Source organism: Equus caballus, chromosome 28, assembly GCF_041296265.1.
Source record: "Equus caballus isolate H_3958 breed thoroughbred chromosome 28, TB-T2T, whole genome shotgun sequence".
Taxonomy (NCBI): domain Eukaryota; kingdom Metazoa; phylum Chordata; class Mammalia; order Perissodactyla; family Equidae; genus Equus; species Equus caballus.
The window spans coordinates 21,140,638-21,159,224 of NC_091711.1; the positions used below are offsets into that span (position 1 = coordinate 21,140,638).

The 18,587-nt window shown below is 37.4% G+C and overlaps 1 protein-coding gene across 4 annotated transcripts in view; it reads right to left on the minus strand.

Moving 5' to 3' along the window:
- ATP2B1 (ATPase plasma membrane Ca2+ transporting 1) overlaps nt 1–18,587 on the minus strand; it is a 66,745-nt gene that overhangs the window by 23,763 nt on the left and 24,395 nt on the right. For all 4 annotated transcript variants that reach the window (XM_023631607.2, XM_023631606.2, XM_070253951.1 and 1 more), the window contains exons 6-14: nt 18,380–18,418; nt 17,477–17,638; nt 15,759–15,973; nt 12,393–12,635; nt 10,780–11,021; nt 7,937–8,174; nt 2,702–2,881; nt 1,939–2,026; nt 1,430–1,536 (exon numbers count right to left, since the gene is read on the minus strand). In XM_023631607.2, coding sequence (XP_023487375.1) covers nt 1,430–1,536; nt 1,939–2,026; nt 2,702–2,881; nt 7,937–8,174; nt 10,780–11,021; nt 12,393–12,635; nt 15,759–15,973; nt 17,477–17,638; nt 18,380–18,418 — 1,514 coding nt within the window. The remainder of the gene's footprint in view (nt 1–1,429; nt 1,537–1,938; nt 2,027–2,701; nt 2,882–7,936; nt 8,175–10,779; nt 11,022–12,392; nt 12,636–15,758; nt 15,974–17,476; nt 17,639–18,379; nt 18,419–18,587) is intronic.

The window sequence follows — 18,587 nt, forward strand, 5'->3', positions numbered from 1 at the left end:
CCTCCCTCACTCCTGTTGAAAGGCGGCCACCATGGCGGTGGTTCTGCTAAACCCCTATTTTAGCAGCAAAATACCAGAGAGACAAATTATGCAAATGAACATTGGTACACATAAATACTCTCTTATCTGAAACCTTTGAGGCCAGATTGTGTTTCCAAATTTAAAGTCTCTCATATTTTAGAAAGATAATGAGGCACATACTTCTATCACAGATTCACCCAGATGGTGTTAGTACCCCCCCAAAACACATTAATATCTCCACAATGGCTATGAATGGCCATATTAAGTAGGACGAATACCATCCTCACATCAGTTCAGAGTAACTTCTGCAATCAAATGAGTCTGCTGCAAATTTAGGAAGGAAATTTCAGTTTTCAGATTTCTGGATTTGGGAATTGTGATTAAGGACCCGTATTTTCCAAAAATGCCATAAAATCAAAATTAAATAAACTACTTAAATTTTCTATGGCACTGAAGGTACAAAGATTCATTCCAACGCTGAAAAACTGAAAGAAAGTGATTCAAAGATATAACAACCTAATGTCAATCTTAAACACTTATGTAGCATATGTATTTCATGATATCCTTTTTACAGCATTTCATCAGTACTATGGCTACAGTATGAGAAAATAATAATGAAATCCTGAAATTTTCTGGCACTTCAAATAATCATATCTAAATTGAGGACTTGGAGGGAATAAAGTAGATTTTTTTCAACCAAAAAAGATTACATCCAGGGCCAACCCAGTCGCATAGTGGTTATGTTTGCATGCTCTGCTTTGGCAGCCCAGGGTTCGTGGGCTTGGATCCCAGCACGGACCTACACACTGCTCATCAAGCCATTCTGTGGCATCATCCCCCATACAAAAAATAGAGGAAGATTGGCACAGATGTTAGCTCAGTGACAATCTTCCTCAAGCAAAAAGAGGAAGACTGCCAACAGATATTAGCTTAGGGCCAATCTTCCTCACCAAAACAAAAGAAAGAAAGAAAGAAAAAGATTACATCCATTATATATGAAATGATGACATTCAGTTACTCTTAAGAGACATTTTCAGTTTGCAAGATTCTCAATTATATTATAATTTAAATACAGAAGTGTTCTAAGCCTGTCTCCTACTTATGAGGATTGTTGTAAGGCTCAGATGAGATAAAAGACATTTATACATTTTACAGAGTACAAGATACATGTATGATCTTATAATTGTTCAAAAGAAGTCATCTTCCAGCCAGATTTCATTGCATCAAATAAAGGTAGTGTATAAACTAATTAGATTTATAAACCAATTTAGGCTTATATATTATCCCTCAAACTAATCTTGAGGTACAGTGTTTAAAATCAATAGCAATTTAATAATAAACAAAGCAAACAGACAAAAAAACCAAACCAGTAAATTACATCCGAATACTAGAATAGGTAAGTTCCTACCATTGCAAACCCAACATCCGCTTTCTTTAGTGCTGGGCCATCATTTGTACCATCACCAGTTACAGCTACAACCTGACGTTGTTCTGAGACAGTGCTGTCAATTATACCTGAAATAAAAGTAAATATTTGTGCAGTAGAAATAGTTCCTTGAATTAATACAGTGATTCTGCAGAATATCCTGACTAGCCAGTTTTAGAGACTCAAGAGTAAAAATAAATAATTCAACAAACAGAGAGAAATGGAAACTGCTGAGATGTTGGGCAAAGACCAACTCCAGAAACTAAGGTACACGAGGAGCAATATCCTGTTTTACTTCCTGAAGATAACACAATTCACCTAAGGTATCAAGAGGAAATGTATTTAGATTTTATTGGAAAAGATGATATCCATGATAGAATCTGATATTCAGTACCGATTACTATTTTAGGAAGCAGAATTACCATTTTAGGAAGCAATCTATTATTATTTCTGTATTAAGAAACTGTGAAATAATTGTAAAATCTGCTTACCTTTAACCAGTGTATGTTTATCAGTAGGAGATGATCTCGCAAGTACTCGAAGCTTTGGCCAAATCTTGTCTATCCGCTCTTGCTCAATCTATAAATTTTTGTCAAAGTTAAAATGTGCTGATACCTGGTTTCACAATTCAAAATTAGTTATCTAGCGTATATATCAGTGATGCTCAAAGTGTGGCTAACAGACCTGCAGCATCACCAATTCCCGAGAACTTGTGACAGGAGCAAATTCTTGAGCAAGGCCCTAAGCTTATCTTATCCAAACACTGGGGTGGGTGTGGGGGGTGGCCGGGAGCTAGCAATCAAGGCTTTCAAAAGCTCTCCAGGTAGTCACTCTGATGCATACACTAGTTTTAGAACCACTGCTATACATACTATTATAAGATCAAATTTTAAAAATCTCCCTGCTATGAAAATGGAAACTCCTTACTTTAGCACAAAAAGCTCAGAGTTTGGGGTCCCCTAAAATACACTCCACACGAACCTTTCCACACTCATCTCCCATTACTCCCTGACACGTTGTAATTCTGAAACTGGCCTAGACTGAAAAAGAGAAGTGTTCACTCCCTTTAGGGCAAATTTCTTTATCCCTTATTCCTTTTATTTCCTAAAATGTTAGTATTTTGCTTCTTGAGGTGCGGGCTGCATTTATTCATGTGCGATGCCTAACACACAGTGCACATTCAATATGTATTTGTTGAATGTAATTCCTAATATATTAAAAACATAGCAACTTAAAAAATAAAAAAAACCTTACCTCTCCTTTTTCATTTCGTATTCTTCTATTGAAATCTTTACCTTCTAGGCACAGGAAATCTTCCCCAGGATGTAAAATGCCACACTTGGTAGCAATAGCCCGGGCAGTATTAATATTATCACCAGTGACCATCCGCACAGTAATTCCAGCCCTCTGACATTTCTTTATTGCATCTGGTACCTGGTTTACATGGAAAAACATTCATCTTATCGAGGAAAAGTAGCATTTCCAGAAGAGAAAAATCCCACTGAACAAATAGCATTACTCCATAGGCCCAGAAATAATGATAATTTTAATTTCATCTCAAGATAGTCACTATTTCTTGAATTACTCCCAATAATCTCTTCTCTCCTCTTCCACAGCCACAGTCCTAGTTCAGGCTTCATTTTCAGTTGTCATCCTACTTAATTTGTTTGCATTATTTATTTATCAAAGGCTTTTTAAAGCACCTTTCCCCCGTAGCAACCACTAGGCAATTCTTTTCTGGTTGGCTTTCTACCTTTCTGGTTTTATCGCTCAGACCACACCAGAGTGAAATGTTGGTGTTCTTTAGGATTAGGGTCGGCTCACTTTTTTAAGGGTTACCTCACCTACTCTTGTACCTTCAACTACCATCTGTGTGCTAATAACTTTCACATCTACCTCACTGTCCCAGCTCACTGTGAGAGCCGGATTCCTAGTTCCACCAGAAAGGTGGACACCAGAATCTGGAGACCACGTTTTCTAAACCTACCTATCTAAGAGAACCTAAAGGTCATCTGACCTCTTCCATCTCCCTTACCCGACACATCCTTAAGGGCCAATGAGTCCTGGGGGTTCTATCTCAAAGCGTCCCTGCACCGTGCCCCTACTGCTTGTTGCCTGAGCTAGTGTAAGAGCTTTTTAATGGGTATCCCTATCTATGTGTTTGTCTGTCTTTTAAAACACCTGATATATCTGGCGATAGAATTCTTTTTCTTTTCTTTTTTTTTTTTTTTGGTGAGGAAGATTTGCCCTTAGCTAACATCCGCTGCCAATTCTCCTCTTTTTTGCTTGAGGAAGATTAGCCCTGAGCTAACATCTGCGGCAATCTGCCTCTACTTTGTATATGGGATGCTTCCACAGCATGGCTGACAAGTGGTGTAGGTCCACCTCCAGGATCCAAACCCATGAACCCGGGCTGCCAAAGTGGAGCATGCAGAACCTTAACCACTCAGCGCAGGCCAGCATCTAGAGTTATTTTTCTAATACACTTTCTTAACAATGTATGATTCCTCAATTGTTAAACTATAAACCAGAAAGTTCTCACATAACAGAGTATCACATTTGAGCCTCACAATAGTTTTCCAGATTTATCTAAAATTTTTCTGTACTATACACAACTTGACAGATGAATATCTATATATTATTTCTGTGCCTCTGCTTCCGCAGTTCCCTTTGCCTAGAAAATCCTTTCCTACTCTTCTCTAACCAGAAAATCCATACTGATCTTACTACAGCAGAGGCTGCAAATGCAAAAGCCTGCAGGGCCACGCAGGGAACACGGATGAGGAAAACGAACTGAAAGTGACAATGCGACATGAATGCCTAAGGAAAGAGCTATTTCGCTCTAGCCTGTTTTTACCGTGGTGGAACGCGCACCCAGTGTTGACAGAACCTACCATTTCAAGAGAGAGTAGAAATCTGGATTTGTATGCACTCTCTCAATACTTCATGTTTTAAATAGAGACACACACACACACACACGGTCCAAAGATAAATCTGGCCTGCAGACTGCCTGTTTGTGACTTTTACGGTAAACAGAATTTCAATGTAACGTCTCTGGGAGTGGTCATGGCTTCCCCTAGTCAGACTTATGGCTTCATATTATACACACTTCTACCACAGCTCATGACATCATATTGCAGTTATCTGTTTACCTGAGTTTTCAGCAGGTCAGTGAGCTTCCTACAGGTAGAACCCTCATCTTTGCATCACCAATGCTTAGTACAATGCCTTTCAGTCATTTAACAAATAAGTGCCTGGCCTATAACCGGAGATTAGTGTTTGCTGGACTACTGAATGTATCTATCTGTTTTAAGATTTACATTGTAGAAGTACTTCCTTTCACCTTGTCAACTCTTAGTCTTTCAAATCATTGAAGGGGAACATCATATGCCTTCCCTCAAATGAACACGTACTGAATGCCAGGCACTATGCTAGGTGCTAGGGACACAGAGGCGAGCGCAAGGACAGAACCTGCTCAGATTATTATTTAACAACAAAAATCAGTATTTGATTTTGAAAACACTAGTTGGCTATATAAACGTAATATACATTCTGGTATCTCATTTGAGATAAAATGTACCCCAAATTTGCCCATCTAAGCACTCAATGATTGGGTGGTATCTCGAGATCATCTGGAATAGGAGAACGGAAAAGAGGGAGAAACTGGTCTCAGGTGAAAATTATATAACAAATAAAAGAAAGCCAAACTAACATTTATTAATTGCCGACTAACCACCAAATACTCCCACTTAAAATTCACAAACTACCTCTACTTTTACAGATAAGAAACAGGAGAGAAGCCAAATATCTTGTTAAAGCACCTATGCATATGCAACAAGCTGGACTTACTCCAGCTAGTTAATCAAGGTTTTATACACCAGAACTACATAGTTCAGAACACCCACTCAGAGAAAGCTGTTTCATATCACACTGTCTCACTTTAGTATAAAAGTACCCATCTCACTTTGTGACACTGAAAAAATAAAGTGCCACTTACATGTTTAAAAAAAGATAAAACTCCCCGTCAACCTCAATGCCAAGAGCACAACCATAGCAATACGTTTTCCAAAGGACAAAAGTGGCAGACATGCTGATTTAATATTATATTTAGAAAAGATTTAAGCCATAAGTCAATGTATAAAACTTTGAATGGTTTCCTTTGACCAAAGCTTGGCAAATATTATCCACCTGGATGTTTTACAGGCATTCGAAATGCCACAATCCAACAGTGAATTTATCTTGATCTCTAAATAGGCTGCTTCTCCTGATTCTCTTATTACATTGGTAATACCATCTACTACCCACCCAGTTAGGCAAGGTAGAGACTGACTCCCCCTCCTCTATAAGACGTCTAATTGTGGAAATGTTTCCATCCTCAGCCCTCTTCTCTATATGCTTTCCTGGGGAGATCTCCTTTAGCCTCGTAGGTGAATTCTCCAGCCTACACCACTCTCAGGCTCCCAGGTCCAAACGCCTACTTGAATATACCTGGATGTTTCAGACACCTCAACAATGTCAAAAACAATGTATTAACCCAGCGTACTCATTCTTATCGGTATCTTCATTTATTTTGAAATCATCCCCTTCTTTCCATCCTCCCTGCCACAGCTGGAGTTCCAGCCCATGATCATCTCTTGCCTGGGGATCACACTGCCATCATCTTACTGGCTTCTCTGCTTTTACTCTTCTTTCTCTCTGATTTCTTATACCCTACCCCCAATACTAGTATTGTAACAACATGAATCATGTCACTTCCTAGCCTGCATTTTTTTTTATCACTTCCCACTGAATTTCAGAACAAAATTCAGAGCCCTTATTGCTAGCAAGGCCAAAGATAATCTCATCTGTCCCTTCTTGCCCACACTTATGAGCACAGCGGCCTCCTTTCCATCTGTGAAATAGCTAAAAACTTTCTCAAGTTCAGGCTCTGCATTTTTTGTTTCATTTGCCTGGAACACTCTTCTTGCAGCTATGGCTCACTTTCAGCCATCAGACCTCGGCTCAAATGTCATATCCTCAGAGATTCTTAATGTGGTCTCTCTCAGTTACCTTATTTCATCACCCTGTGCATATCCTTATAGCTCTTATCACACCCGTACTTGTCTTACCTGATGTTACATCCCCCACATGCCATCCGGAGCATAAGGCCCATCAGGGCAGGGACCAAGTCTTAGTCCTCACAGAATGTGTTCTCACTTGGCATACTGCCTGTGTACCTATCATTTTTTTCTGTTTGGGTATCTTACTTCTCTAGAATATAAATTCCTCGACATTTTGTTCTGTAGTATTTGCAGTCCCTAGAAGAGTGCCTGGTACCACACATTGGGTGTTGAATCAATTAGTCAATAGTCACCAAACAGAAGCTGTTTTTGTCTTTGTCCTTTTGTTTATGTCGCGTCTTTGCTCAGAATGTGCTTACCGCTCTCTCTCTTGCTCTAGCTAATTCCTCCTCAGCCTTTAAGACTCCATCAGGTAATTAACCTTCAGGAAGTCTTACTTACCCCTCCAGTGGTTAATGTAGCATAGTGGGCTTTTAAGCACGTGTGTTTTAGACAGAGCCAGGATTTGAACACACGTGCTCTACGGTCTAGAGCTAACCTCCATACAACTCAATTTTTTTTTCGTCTGTCAAATGAGAGTATTAATACTCATCACTCATAGAGATGAATGCTAAATGAATAATACACGTAAAGCACTTGGCATAGAATCTGGCACACAGTAAGGATTCAATAAAAAGATTCTGTACTTTACACTAGGTTGGGGGCTCATGTTCTGTGCACATAAAACATGCTCTGTATGTATCTGACAATGTACTAACATCCTGGGTTATAACTACCACGTGTTTGTCCATCCCCACCCAGGACAGTGACTTCTTTCAGGCCAGGAACCAGATCTCAAAACCCTTTATGTCTCTAGTACCCTAGTATAGTGCCTGGCACACAGGAGCTGCTCAACTAAACTAGAAAACAACCAAAAACCTCTACAACTATAGGCTGTCTAACATAGTAGCAAGATATTTAAATTTAAGTTAAATTAAATTAAAAATTCAGTTTTTCTGTTGCACTAGCCACCCGTCAAGAACTCAGTAGTCATATGTAGCTACTGGCTACTGTACTGAACATAAAGAACATTTCTGTCATCACAGAAAGTTCTATTGGACAGTGCTGGTCCTGAGACCATGAAAACAAATAACTTAATGGCATTCATTATTTAATGTAATATAAATACCAACTGAAAAACCTACCCAGCTCACGGCACTGTGCTAGGTTATGGTACTATAAACACATGGGATCCCAAAGAGAAGCTGTCTAATCAAAAACCATAGAGATAAGTGAAATAACAGCCCTTGTAATACTTATCTTGGGTTCACACAGAAAATAATAAAATTAGAAACACTGAGAATTTTACTAGAAAACTGGTTACAGCTAGTGCCTAGACCCTCTATAGTTAGGAGATTCTGCACATGCAGAACACAGAACGTTTCACCACCTCAGGTCTCACAGGATCTTCAATCCCCACAACAGCAATGCATGTAAGGCCGGTGACAATATCATTTTCATTATCCCACTCTGGTTCTGGTTCTCCTGCTGGGAAATCTCTGAATGCAAGACATATGGTTCTCAAGCCTTCTGATGCCATCGGTTCAATCACAGTTTTTACAATATCATCACGGTCCCTTGGTCTGAATACTTTTGCCTCACCATTAGCACTCAAGATTTTGAAACACCTAAAAGGAAATGTTGAATCCAAATATCAATAATTAACAAAAATAATGGTTAATGCCATTTAAGTGAACTGGAAGGGCTAGAAATCATGGGATCTGATATCTGGAATTTAGAGAATTAAATATACTGCATTTTTATACACTCAAATCATATTCACTTTTCACTCATTTAAAAACAGATAGTTCTCAGTTCATAATTCTCCACTTTAGCAGTTACTCTAGACATTCTCTAAACCTAATCTTCTGGAAATGCAGAGTAATTTACATTTTCACAAAGAACCCCTAGGGCAGAGGAGCGTAAACTATACACCTGTCCATTTTGGTAAAGAATGAGACATTAATTTTAATTAACACAAAATTCACACATATTTTCTTCTTTCAAATTAAAAAGCCAAACCCAATCAACTCCTTACCTGAGATGCTGTTTCATCACCTATATTGTTTTAACTATGAAAGAAAAAAAGTAACTTATTGTTAAAATAAGTATTCTATTAGAATGAGAGAGATAATGCCAAAATAGTTTTATTTTCAGTGAAACTAACTACAACCTTTTCACTATGTAGTGAATCAAGTTACACTGTGTACTTCCCTATTTAAAGTTTATTTTCTCCACACTTGTCTCTCTGCTCTTCTCCCTTGGTGATGCCACCTCCTCCTGCTTCTAGGCAGGTGATTCTCAAATCCACGTCTTCTCTGTTCTGACAGTTTTCAGCAGCTTTCCATTACTGCTGAAGAGTTCCACTCGGATGTTGCACCAGGACCTTAAACTCACTGCACGTAAGACGAAAAACTGCCTCCTCACTGCCAATCTAACGGACATCCATATCACTCCCAACAATGTCAACGTACGTCTAAAATCTCACTTGAATGACTTACTTTTTCCTCATCGTCTAGCTAGTAGTAGCTCCTAAGTTCCATAGATTTGTGCTCTCAACAGTGTTCTAAATGTTTCCTCTCCTTTCCAGTCCCCTGACACTGCCTTCTTCTGGCTCTGACTTCGAGCTAGACCTATTGTAATAGCCTTTTAATTGATAACTGTTTCCAGTCCATCCTTTTTTCCTCCCAATCCACCTTATTCCTTGATGCAAGACTTATGTTCAATTGCAACTCTGATCATTCCTCTACCTGATGAAAAAAATGCTTCAGTTGCATTATCTGGCTTACTTCACTGTTTTAACTGCTCAGCCTAACATTTAAAAAGAGCCTCCACAACAAAAAGTAAATATCACTGTGGAGATAGTTACTGTGCACTATCTATCAGATTCCACACTAGATGCTTTACATGCATTATTTTCTTTCACTGCCACAGAGTTGGTGGTCATCACCCCCTTTTTCAGTGGAGGAAAATGGAAGCTAAAGGAAGAATTTGCCTAACATCCCAAAGCTAGTTAGTTGCAAAAGAAGTCGAAGCCTGACTAGTTTTGATTCAAAAATCCCCCATGTACCATCTATCTGCTACCCAACAAGCCACGGATGCAAGATTTCTAACCTTTCACACTAAAATCAGATAATCAAGTATCCTGAGAAGGGAAGAAGGCTCTATATGGCCTACACGTCACAAAAGCCATCACTACTCAGCTGAAGTCTACGACTAGCTGTTCTCCGCAGCTGGCCTGCCTGTCCCCACCTCCTTTCCCCTGACAGAGCTTCCTTCACACCTTGATGTTCTTACTTCATAACAAAACCTACCTTAAACGCCAAATCCTTCACAGTACAATCTCTCACTCTAAACCTTTGTACACGTCTGTCATATGCTACATTTTCATTTATTTATAGACTTATCTCTTAAACCTGTTAGACAATCTGTCAAGTGTTCATTAAGATAACACTGGATCATAATCCACATACAAGCAAATTAAAAGTAGAAATATTTTAAATGTCACAATTTCAAATGAGTTCTAATTTTCTAAAATTGCTCTTAAATGTGTTTTAAGGTTCTCTACTTCTCTACTGAAATTAAAGAAACCAAAATAATTTCAACACCTGTAACAACACATAAGCATTAGGGAAATTATACATAAACATGTAATGTCAAAATTGAAGTTACTGGTCTGTATAAGGACAGTACAAAAGAAGATTATCATTCAAAATGACAGGAGATATTTAAATTTGACAGTGCAGCAGCATAAATATCATAAAACCTCACTCTGACATAAAAGGAGAACTCTCAAGATCTAATTTTAGTGCTTTGCTATTCTAAAAACTAATCTATAATTCATTCATCACATTTTCGAGTCCACTAACTACAATGCAGCACTGAAGATATAAACTTGCGTTTTTCTTCCTGGGATGCTTGTATTTTTCATAATCCTACATAATAACGGAATCAACATGTCTAAGAACAAATTTTATTAAATCTACCAGACTGAATGTAATGAACTTATTTTCCCTACAGTAAAATACTAAGAAACAAAAAGCAGCTGGAGCATGAAAATGGTAGAACATCACAGGCAGATATCTGGACACCATTAAAATACACCAAAAAAACTGAGGTCCTATCAAATGCCTGAGGTTCACAAAGAAGAACACAGCAACAATAACAGCATAGTAGGCATTCCAGAAAGCAACTACAGTTAGCAATTTATTCATCTAAGCATTTTACTCTTACTTTTTCAGAATTATCTCAGATGCACCCTTGCTGAATATTCGAAAACTTCCATCTGAATTTTTCAGGACAGTACTCATGGACTTCCTAACAGAATTGAAGGTGTAGACTTTGTACAGTGCTTCTTCTGGTATTTCATTTCTAACATCCTGATAATCCCGTTTTAAATCCAAAAGAAGTCCCAACAAGGCACATTCAGTTTTATTACCAACATGACGAGGTAATCCACCCTCTTTCTCTGGTGGCTATAAGAGAAAAAGGTTTAGAAGCTAGTATCATCTTGTTTCTTCATGACAATTTAATTTATAATGTAAAACAGAACGCAACATTCTAAAACAAAATTATATAGGAAACTTCTACTAATATCGGCATTTCAAAGAGGGACACAGAAAGGTAAGGTAGAAAGGAGTTCTGGGGTAACACAGACATGGATTCCAATCTCAGCCCTGCCAGTTACTAGCTATGTGAACTTTTGGCAAGTTACCCAACTGCTGTGGTCCTTGGCTTCAGCATCTGGAAAACAGGAGCACTTATGACCCAAGAATTAAAGGGGATAAGACATGTAATGTTTAAAGTTGGTTCCTGACATGTAGTGGGATGTAATAAACTTTAATTCCTTTCCTTGTCTCTTCCTATTTTCACTACGGGTTTACATTAAATAATTCAAAATTAACTCTACTTTACAAATCTTTATGTCTTAAAATAAAAGTATATACATTAAAATAAAGCACTGTTCCCTTAAAAATATATAAAAACTTTATTTCTCTCACAGTGTCTTCACAAATACCACCTTATACAGTCATTATAACAGTATCAAGGGCAGATGTGATCATCTTTACCTAAGAACTAAAGAAGGTAAAGCTCAGACTTTCAGCTAGTAAAAGGCAAAGCTAGATCTAGAACCAAGATCTCATAACCTTCCACTCCAATCATCCAATTCATGCATATTTTCACTAAACAACTTGCAATATTAATTTTGTTCACGGTCTTCATCCATAAATCACTAGAACACATATCAAGTCAAATAATTTCATGCTTTATGCTATAAATGAGACTTGTAAAACTTGCAAAGTTCAAAATATTTTATTCTAAGGTAGCATAAGTCTAGAATTCCTTTACAGAGTTAGTTTCAAAAGGTCTAAACATCACCTTATAGGTAGGATCTACTGAGAAACCAAACAGAGTATATAGCAAGCATACAAAAAACATATTAAGTTGAAATCTGGCTTCAAAATTTTCTGCAGAAAATTGAGAGTTGACTTTCTACAGTAAGATAGCCTGGTCTTTCACAAAATGAGCTTAGTAAGAATTTAAAGTTATGAACTTGTACTGGTTATAAAGCTTGAGAGTTTCTAAACAAAGAAAATTCAAAATATAGGAGAAGAAAAATAAAAGTAAACAGAATGCATATGTTGATCAACAGACCTTACTCATAATGCAAACTGCAGCAAAAAAAACTTATATACATTATATGGATGTATGCCTTTCAAAAACTTAACACAATCCAGTGCCTTCAATTTATATATAGTAACGGTAGGTCTCAAGAGCTACCTACAGTCTAATCATTACAAACTGAAAACCTAATTTTCACATATAAATTATTAAAGAAACCTTACCAATATTTTTGATGTATAAGCACAATTCACAGAAATTCCTGTTACAAGATAGGACAAAATATTTGGTGGAATAGCTTCTGGTTCAGGAACCTTTTTATAATGTTTTTCATTTATGTAAGCTTGAACAACTGTCATTCTGTTCATTGTCAATGTTCCTGTTTTATCTGAACAAATAGCTGTAGCATTTCCCATGGTTTCACAAGCATCCAGATGCCGTACTAAGTTATTATCCTTCATCATTTTCTACAGTGACAAAAAAAGAATCTAGTTAAGTTACATATAAAACCAATCATCTCATTACATTAAAATGAGCATAAACTGCTTTAAAATCAGAATTAAAACTTATAGTTTAAGCACCATTTTAATACTGGAAGAATTTTAGTGTATTTGACCTATTCAAATAAGCTAAAGAGAGTACTAGCTTTCTGTGGTTTCAATCACTTTACTGCTGCATAACATAATCTAGTAAATGAATATAGACACTCGCAACCACAAGCAAATCATGTTGACAATATGCCTCCAACAGCTTCTGCGAAGTGTCCTTGCATTACAAGAACAATGGCGATCTGTACTCTAAGTACAGAGGTACTTATAGCAATGCAAGAGTATGTCACATTTAAGGATTAAGTCTCCTTACTAAGTGGAAAACAAAAGATTCTTGTATCAATCACCAAAGAAAAAGAAGCTTTCATCAGTTAAAATATAGAGCTTGTGGGCATGTATGTAGTTGCCTGATTTTTTTTTTTTTTTTTGACTCTGATAGATTAACACATCAAACCCAGAATGGGTCATTTTATCTTTTCCATATGCTGGTATGCTTGGTATTCTGTTCCTTATGATCATCTCTTCCTCTGATTTACAAAAACAAAAAAGATAGTTTCTAAAAAACCAAGAGTTTTCACTAAAACTAAAAGGCATTTAGTTTCACTAAAATCAAAAGGCATTTAAGTTAAAATGCTTGATAATTCTCAAAACATATGTGGAATGGGTTAAAAATTACATAGAGTTACTTTACAAAGTGTGTTCTCTGACTACTGATACACAAAACACCAGTTCCTTGAAGAAATACATATGGTGAAGAAAGATGTATACCTTCCAAATTACTTGTGACTTGCATCAATATTAAAGATTAAAAGAATGAAGTTCTGCAGTAAAGAAAATGTGTTCAATTTTGCAAAACACTAACAGAGGATCCATTAAGACTAATTTGGGTTAAATAAACATTTAATAAAAGCTTAAAGAACAGTAGTTAAAATGCTCTTATTCATTGGCAAAAATATCCAAAACCAAGAGTGACAAATGTTGGAGAGGCTGTGGAGAAAAAGGAACCCTCATACACTGTTGGTGGGAATGCAAACTGGTGCAGCCACTATGGAAAACAGTATGGAGATTCCTCAAAAAGTTAAGAATAGAAATACCTTATGACCCAGCCATCCCACTACTGGGTATCTATCCTAACAACCTGAAATCAGCAATTCCAAAAGTTCCATGCACCCCTATGTTCATCGCAGCACTATTCACAATAGCCAAGTCATGGATCCAACCTAAGTGCCCAGCAACTGATGATTGGATAAAGAAGATGTGGTATATATTTACAATGGAATACTACTCAGCCATAAAAAAGGACAAAGTCGTCCCATTCACAACAACATGGATAGACCTTGAGGGTATTATGTTGAGTGAAATAAGCCAGACAGAGAAAGACGAACTCTGTATGACTCCACTCATAGGTGGTAGTTAACATATAGACAAGGAGAACTGATTGGTGGTTGCGAGGGGAAAGGGGGGTGGGGGGAGGGCACTAGGGGTGAAGTGGTGTACCTACAACATGACTAATAATGATGTACAACTGTAATTTCACAAGGATGCTAACTTTCATAACCTTAATAAAAAAAAATGCTCTTATTCATTTTCCATTAAAGGAATGCAAATCAGTCCCGCCTATATCTTTTTGATCAACTGAAAAATTAGTATCATTAATAACTATTCAAAATGAACTAATGACAGTAGTGGTAAAATGACTGATCAATGCATCTAAAACTTATGTTGAACTCAATTATTTCTAAATATTTTAAAACATGAAAAAAAGGACAAATGGATGATTATTCTGTATTTCATCATCACTTGGACACAATTAACATTTGATTTTTGAAACGGAAAATGTGAAATGCCTGAAAAGAAAATAAACTCAGAAAGCAAAAAATACTCTTATCGTGACAGGTCTATTGTAAAATACTTGGGAAAACTGGAGATAATAATAATGGAGTAGAAACTACGACTAATTGTATTGGTCATTGTCAGCAACGCTACTTTAGGAGAACTGCTAATTAACGTTAGACAATTGACAAGAGCAGCATTCTTCCATTAAGTATAATTTTATTTGCAAAGCCATTTTGAAAGAAAGATCAAAATTGTCCAAGCTAAACCTTTTTTAAAAAAATCCATACCTTTTCCATATAATAAAATTGATAAAAATAAATTAATAATCTTCAAACAGATTATTACTTTAGGTAAACAGCAGTTAGCAAAGCCACCGAAGCTTACTTTCAAGCATTTTACCTGGAAAACAACAAGCACTGAGCTACTGTAAATTGAGTGGTCAGAGAAGGTAACATTTGAAGAGATGTGAATAAGATAGGCGAGCAAATGATTCAAAGGAAGGAACAAGTGGGCCCTGAGATGAGAAGATGGCTGGGATATTTGAGGAATAGCAGGAAGGCTGGTGAGGCCGGACGAGAGGAGAGGCAGGAGAGGAGCATCCAGAGATAAGTAAGAGCCAGCCTGGGCAGGGCCCTGCGGGCTATGGTAATGAGCTTGGATTTTCTTCTCAGTGCACTAAGAAGCCACTGGAGGGTTTTACACAAGGAAATAATATGATGTGAATTATTTCTTAGAAACATGAGTCTGCCTACCGTGTGAAGGCTCAGCTGTGGAGTGATGGGAGCAGAAGGGTGGAAACAAGGAGGCTCAGAAGGTCAAACTCCGGTGAACTCTCTTTGCTCTCGTACCACAGGTAAATGACACACGTCCTTACTTTAATTTGACAGATGGGAAAGAGCAGGGGACATGACTTGACAACATTAACTATCATAAAATGAAAAATTAAGCCAGAACTCTGCCTAGCAGAGTCGTGCTCAGTTTTGTGTCAAGGCTGCTCTCCCAGAAACGTGTGGGTCTCGATGTACAGAGATCTTTAACTGGGGGGGAAGAGGAGGAAATTGATGACAGCATTTCTAAAGGAAACAGTGTAAGTTTATGGAAATCTCCTATTTTCAGGACCAGAAAGAAAAGAGCAACCAGATGTGCATTTTCTACACCAGCTGAGCCTTTAAACTTAGCATAACACCTTAACTATTTTCTACTTACCTTGACTGAATAAGCCAGGGAGATAGTGACTGCAAGCGGAAGCCCTTCTGGTACAGCTACCACTAAAACCGTAACTCCAATGATGAAGAACTTCACAAAATATTGGATGTAAATTGGTGTACACTCAGCGAGCCACTGCCTCTTCTGAACCCAGAATGTATCAATTACAAAATATAATACTAGAATGATAACTGTGATGGCAGACATCAACAAACCTTTCAGTATATAAAAAAAAGAAAAATGCAATTATTTAAATATTCCAGACACTACCCATCGTTAGTTACATATTAGCCACTGGAAGAATGATAACTGGTTTGGTAACAGTTATTTTAATTTCTCTGAGAAACAGTTACCTCCTTTTTTGCACCTAACTCATCTTGTGACATTGTCAGATTTAATTTCTGCTCCAAGTATAGCCCTGTCCCCAGGAGAGCTGGGAGAAAAGCATTTACGATTCTTTCCTCGACTTAATTCTATCTTCGGTTTTTGACTGAAGCTGAGACAAAATAATGAGCAGTGCTAAGGAAACACCAAAAGCTTAGCATAAGCTGGTGCTTTACCTGTTGGCAACTTGCCTAATGCTGAAAGAGAAGTTGATGAGAATCTGATAAATGGAGAGCCTTGGAATTAAACATTCAATTCAAACCTACGTTTTTTAAGAAAAAACCAAATTATCTGAATAATTCTGTCTTAATTTCTTTTCATCTATCCTTACTGCTTTATTAACTTAGAAAACCAGAATTAATCACGTATCACAAATCTTTGACATCTCTATTTTATGGGATATTCAGTCCCTTATCAATGAGTAACAAAAATAAGGCATGTCCACATATATGGGTCTAATAACCCAACCCACTGTCTACTAAATGCCATCACCATCTGAAATCCACCCTTTTCCCCAACACTACATCAGCTGGTATTACCATCTGGCTACATATTACAGGAAGCAAATAGTTGCTATTAGATAATAAGCTTTCTGAGGACAGAAGCAAAAATTTGACTTTTCCCAACACATTCCCAAGAAGTAACAGAATGATGCAATTTAAGTGATTTTAATAATACACGCTGATTCAGCCACACATGTTCTTTTACAAAGATGACACTGCTGGAGGGCATGCACTGTTTTAAGCTAAGAGCTCTGCTTTTTTCTTTTCCCCCTAAAGAGTGGTTCCATTAACAGGCGTTTCCCAGGGACAGAGGCAATTTAGTAACTTCAGGCTCGCCAGGAGGCTGAAATCCATTCAATTAGAGTAAATGGTAACTTTTAGAAAAACATACACCTAATTTTTTTCATAGATAGTGGGCAGAAAGACAGCAAGATGTGTACCGAAATTCCTTTTCATGAAAATATAGCTGGGTAATGTGCACTGAACAACCTCACTGCTGGCCCCCTCTCCAGAAATGCGGAGATGAGAGCATGGGCTTATGGACTGGGCAGACTTCGCGTGACTCCTAACCTGACCACTCATTAGCTAGTTGACAGAGGACACCTCCCTCTAGTAAAATGGAGATACAGCTCCCAAGCTGCAATCATGTTATGAGGATTTACAATAACTCCCAAGGCCTGGTTCACTGTGGATAAAATTGAAAATACTTTTAACTCCCTTTCCACTCACAAAGCAACAACTTTGAGCCTTAAGTGCGTCAAAAGATGATTTTTAGGTAGAAAGTTAGTGTATTTTAAAACAAAACCCCTTATTTTCTTTTACAGATCATACCTGCTTTGCCAATCTGAACAGCCAACTTTGTAAGTTTCCCTTGTAAAACAGACTTTTCCTTTTTTGGCAAATTTGCTTTCTTTTTGTCTTTTTCATCACCGTCTCCACCTTCTTCACTCTTCAAAGGCTGCATTTCCATGGCTGCACCATCCTGGGCTTTTGCTACATTTAAGAGCAAATATAACGTCAGTACATTTTAAGGGTACACATCCATTAACATGTGCAAACAATTTTTGAAAGAAACCAGTTTCTTACAGAAACTAGAAAAGATTTAAACACTCAGCTTTGTGTGTGTGCATGTCTATGTCCACCAAGAGAAAATAAGACAACAGTGACACCAGGTTGTGACATTTTGAACCAGATTTGAGAATGCTGTGCTAGGTAACAGAGATGGGGCATAAGAAGAAAAGGTCCTAAAACTAAGAGCTAAATACCCCATCACTTCTCTTCCCCTGTGTTGTGGTAGATAATGAGACTCATTCCAAACACCATAAATTCCTCCCATATACGTTATGACCATCATAGAACGTTATGTATAACCATACATATAGAGAAATGTACGTAGGTTTATACTCTTAAATGCAAAAAACACGTTATACATTTTCTTATGCATTTTTTCTAGCAATTATATAGGAACCGATGTAAAAATATCCCAAACACTTAAGTTTAAAGTCAATTACATCTGGATTTTTCTAAGTTTACTACCCTAAGACGTAACTAAAATCTTATTATTTAACACTGTAAAGGCAGCTTGAGTAAGGCACTGGAAGAGAGGTTACCCAAGTTAACATACTGTTTTCTCTGCTACATGTGTCCTACTCTTGGATGAATATACTACACAGTAGATACATTTCTGGATATAACGAAAACAAGCTAACTGTACTTTTATCCTTCTGAATTTACCTTTGTTGCGATTCTCAATAGCTCCATCTTGTTTCTTATCTGTAGGAACAAAATGGGAATTAAAGCTTTCCAAGAGAAATGAATACAGCCCTGCTAAATTATGTAAACGTAGTTCACATTTCTATAACAGAACTGTTACACAATGATCTGTGTTTGTGTGTGTGTACAAATTAGAAAGCATTTGGCTTATCATGACCTGCTGGGGCAA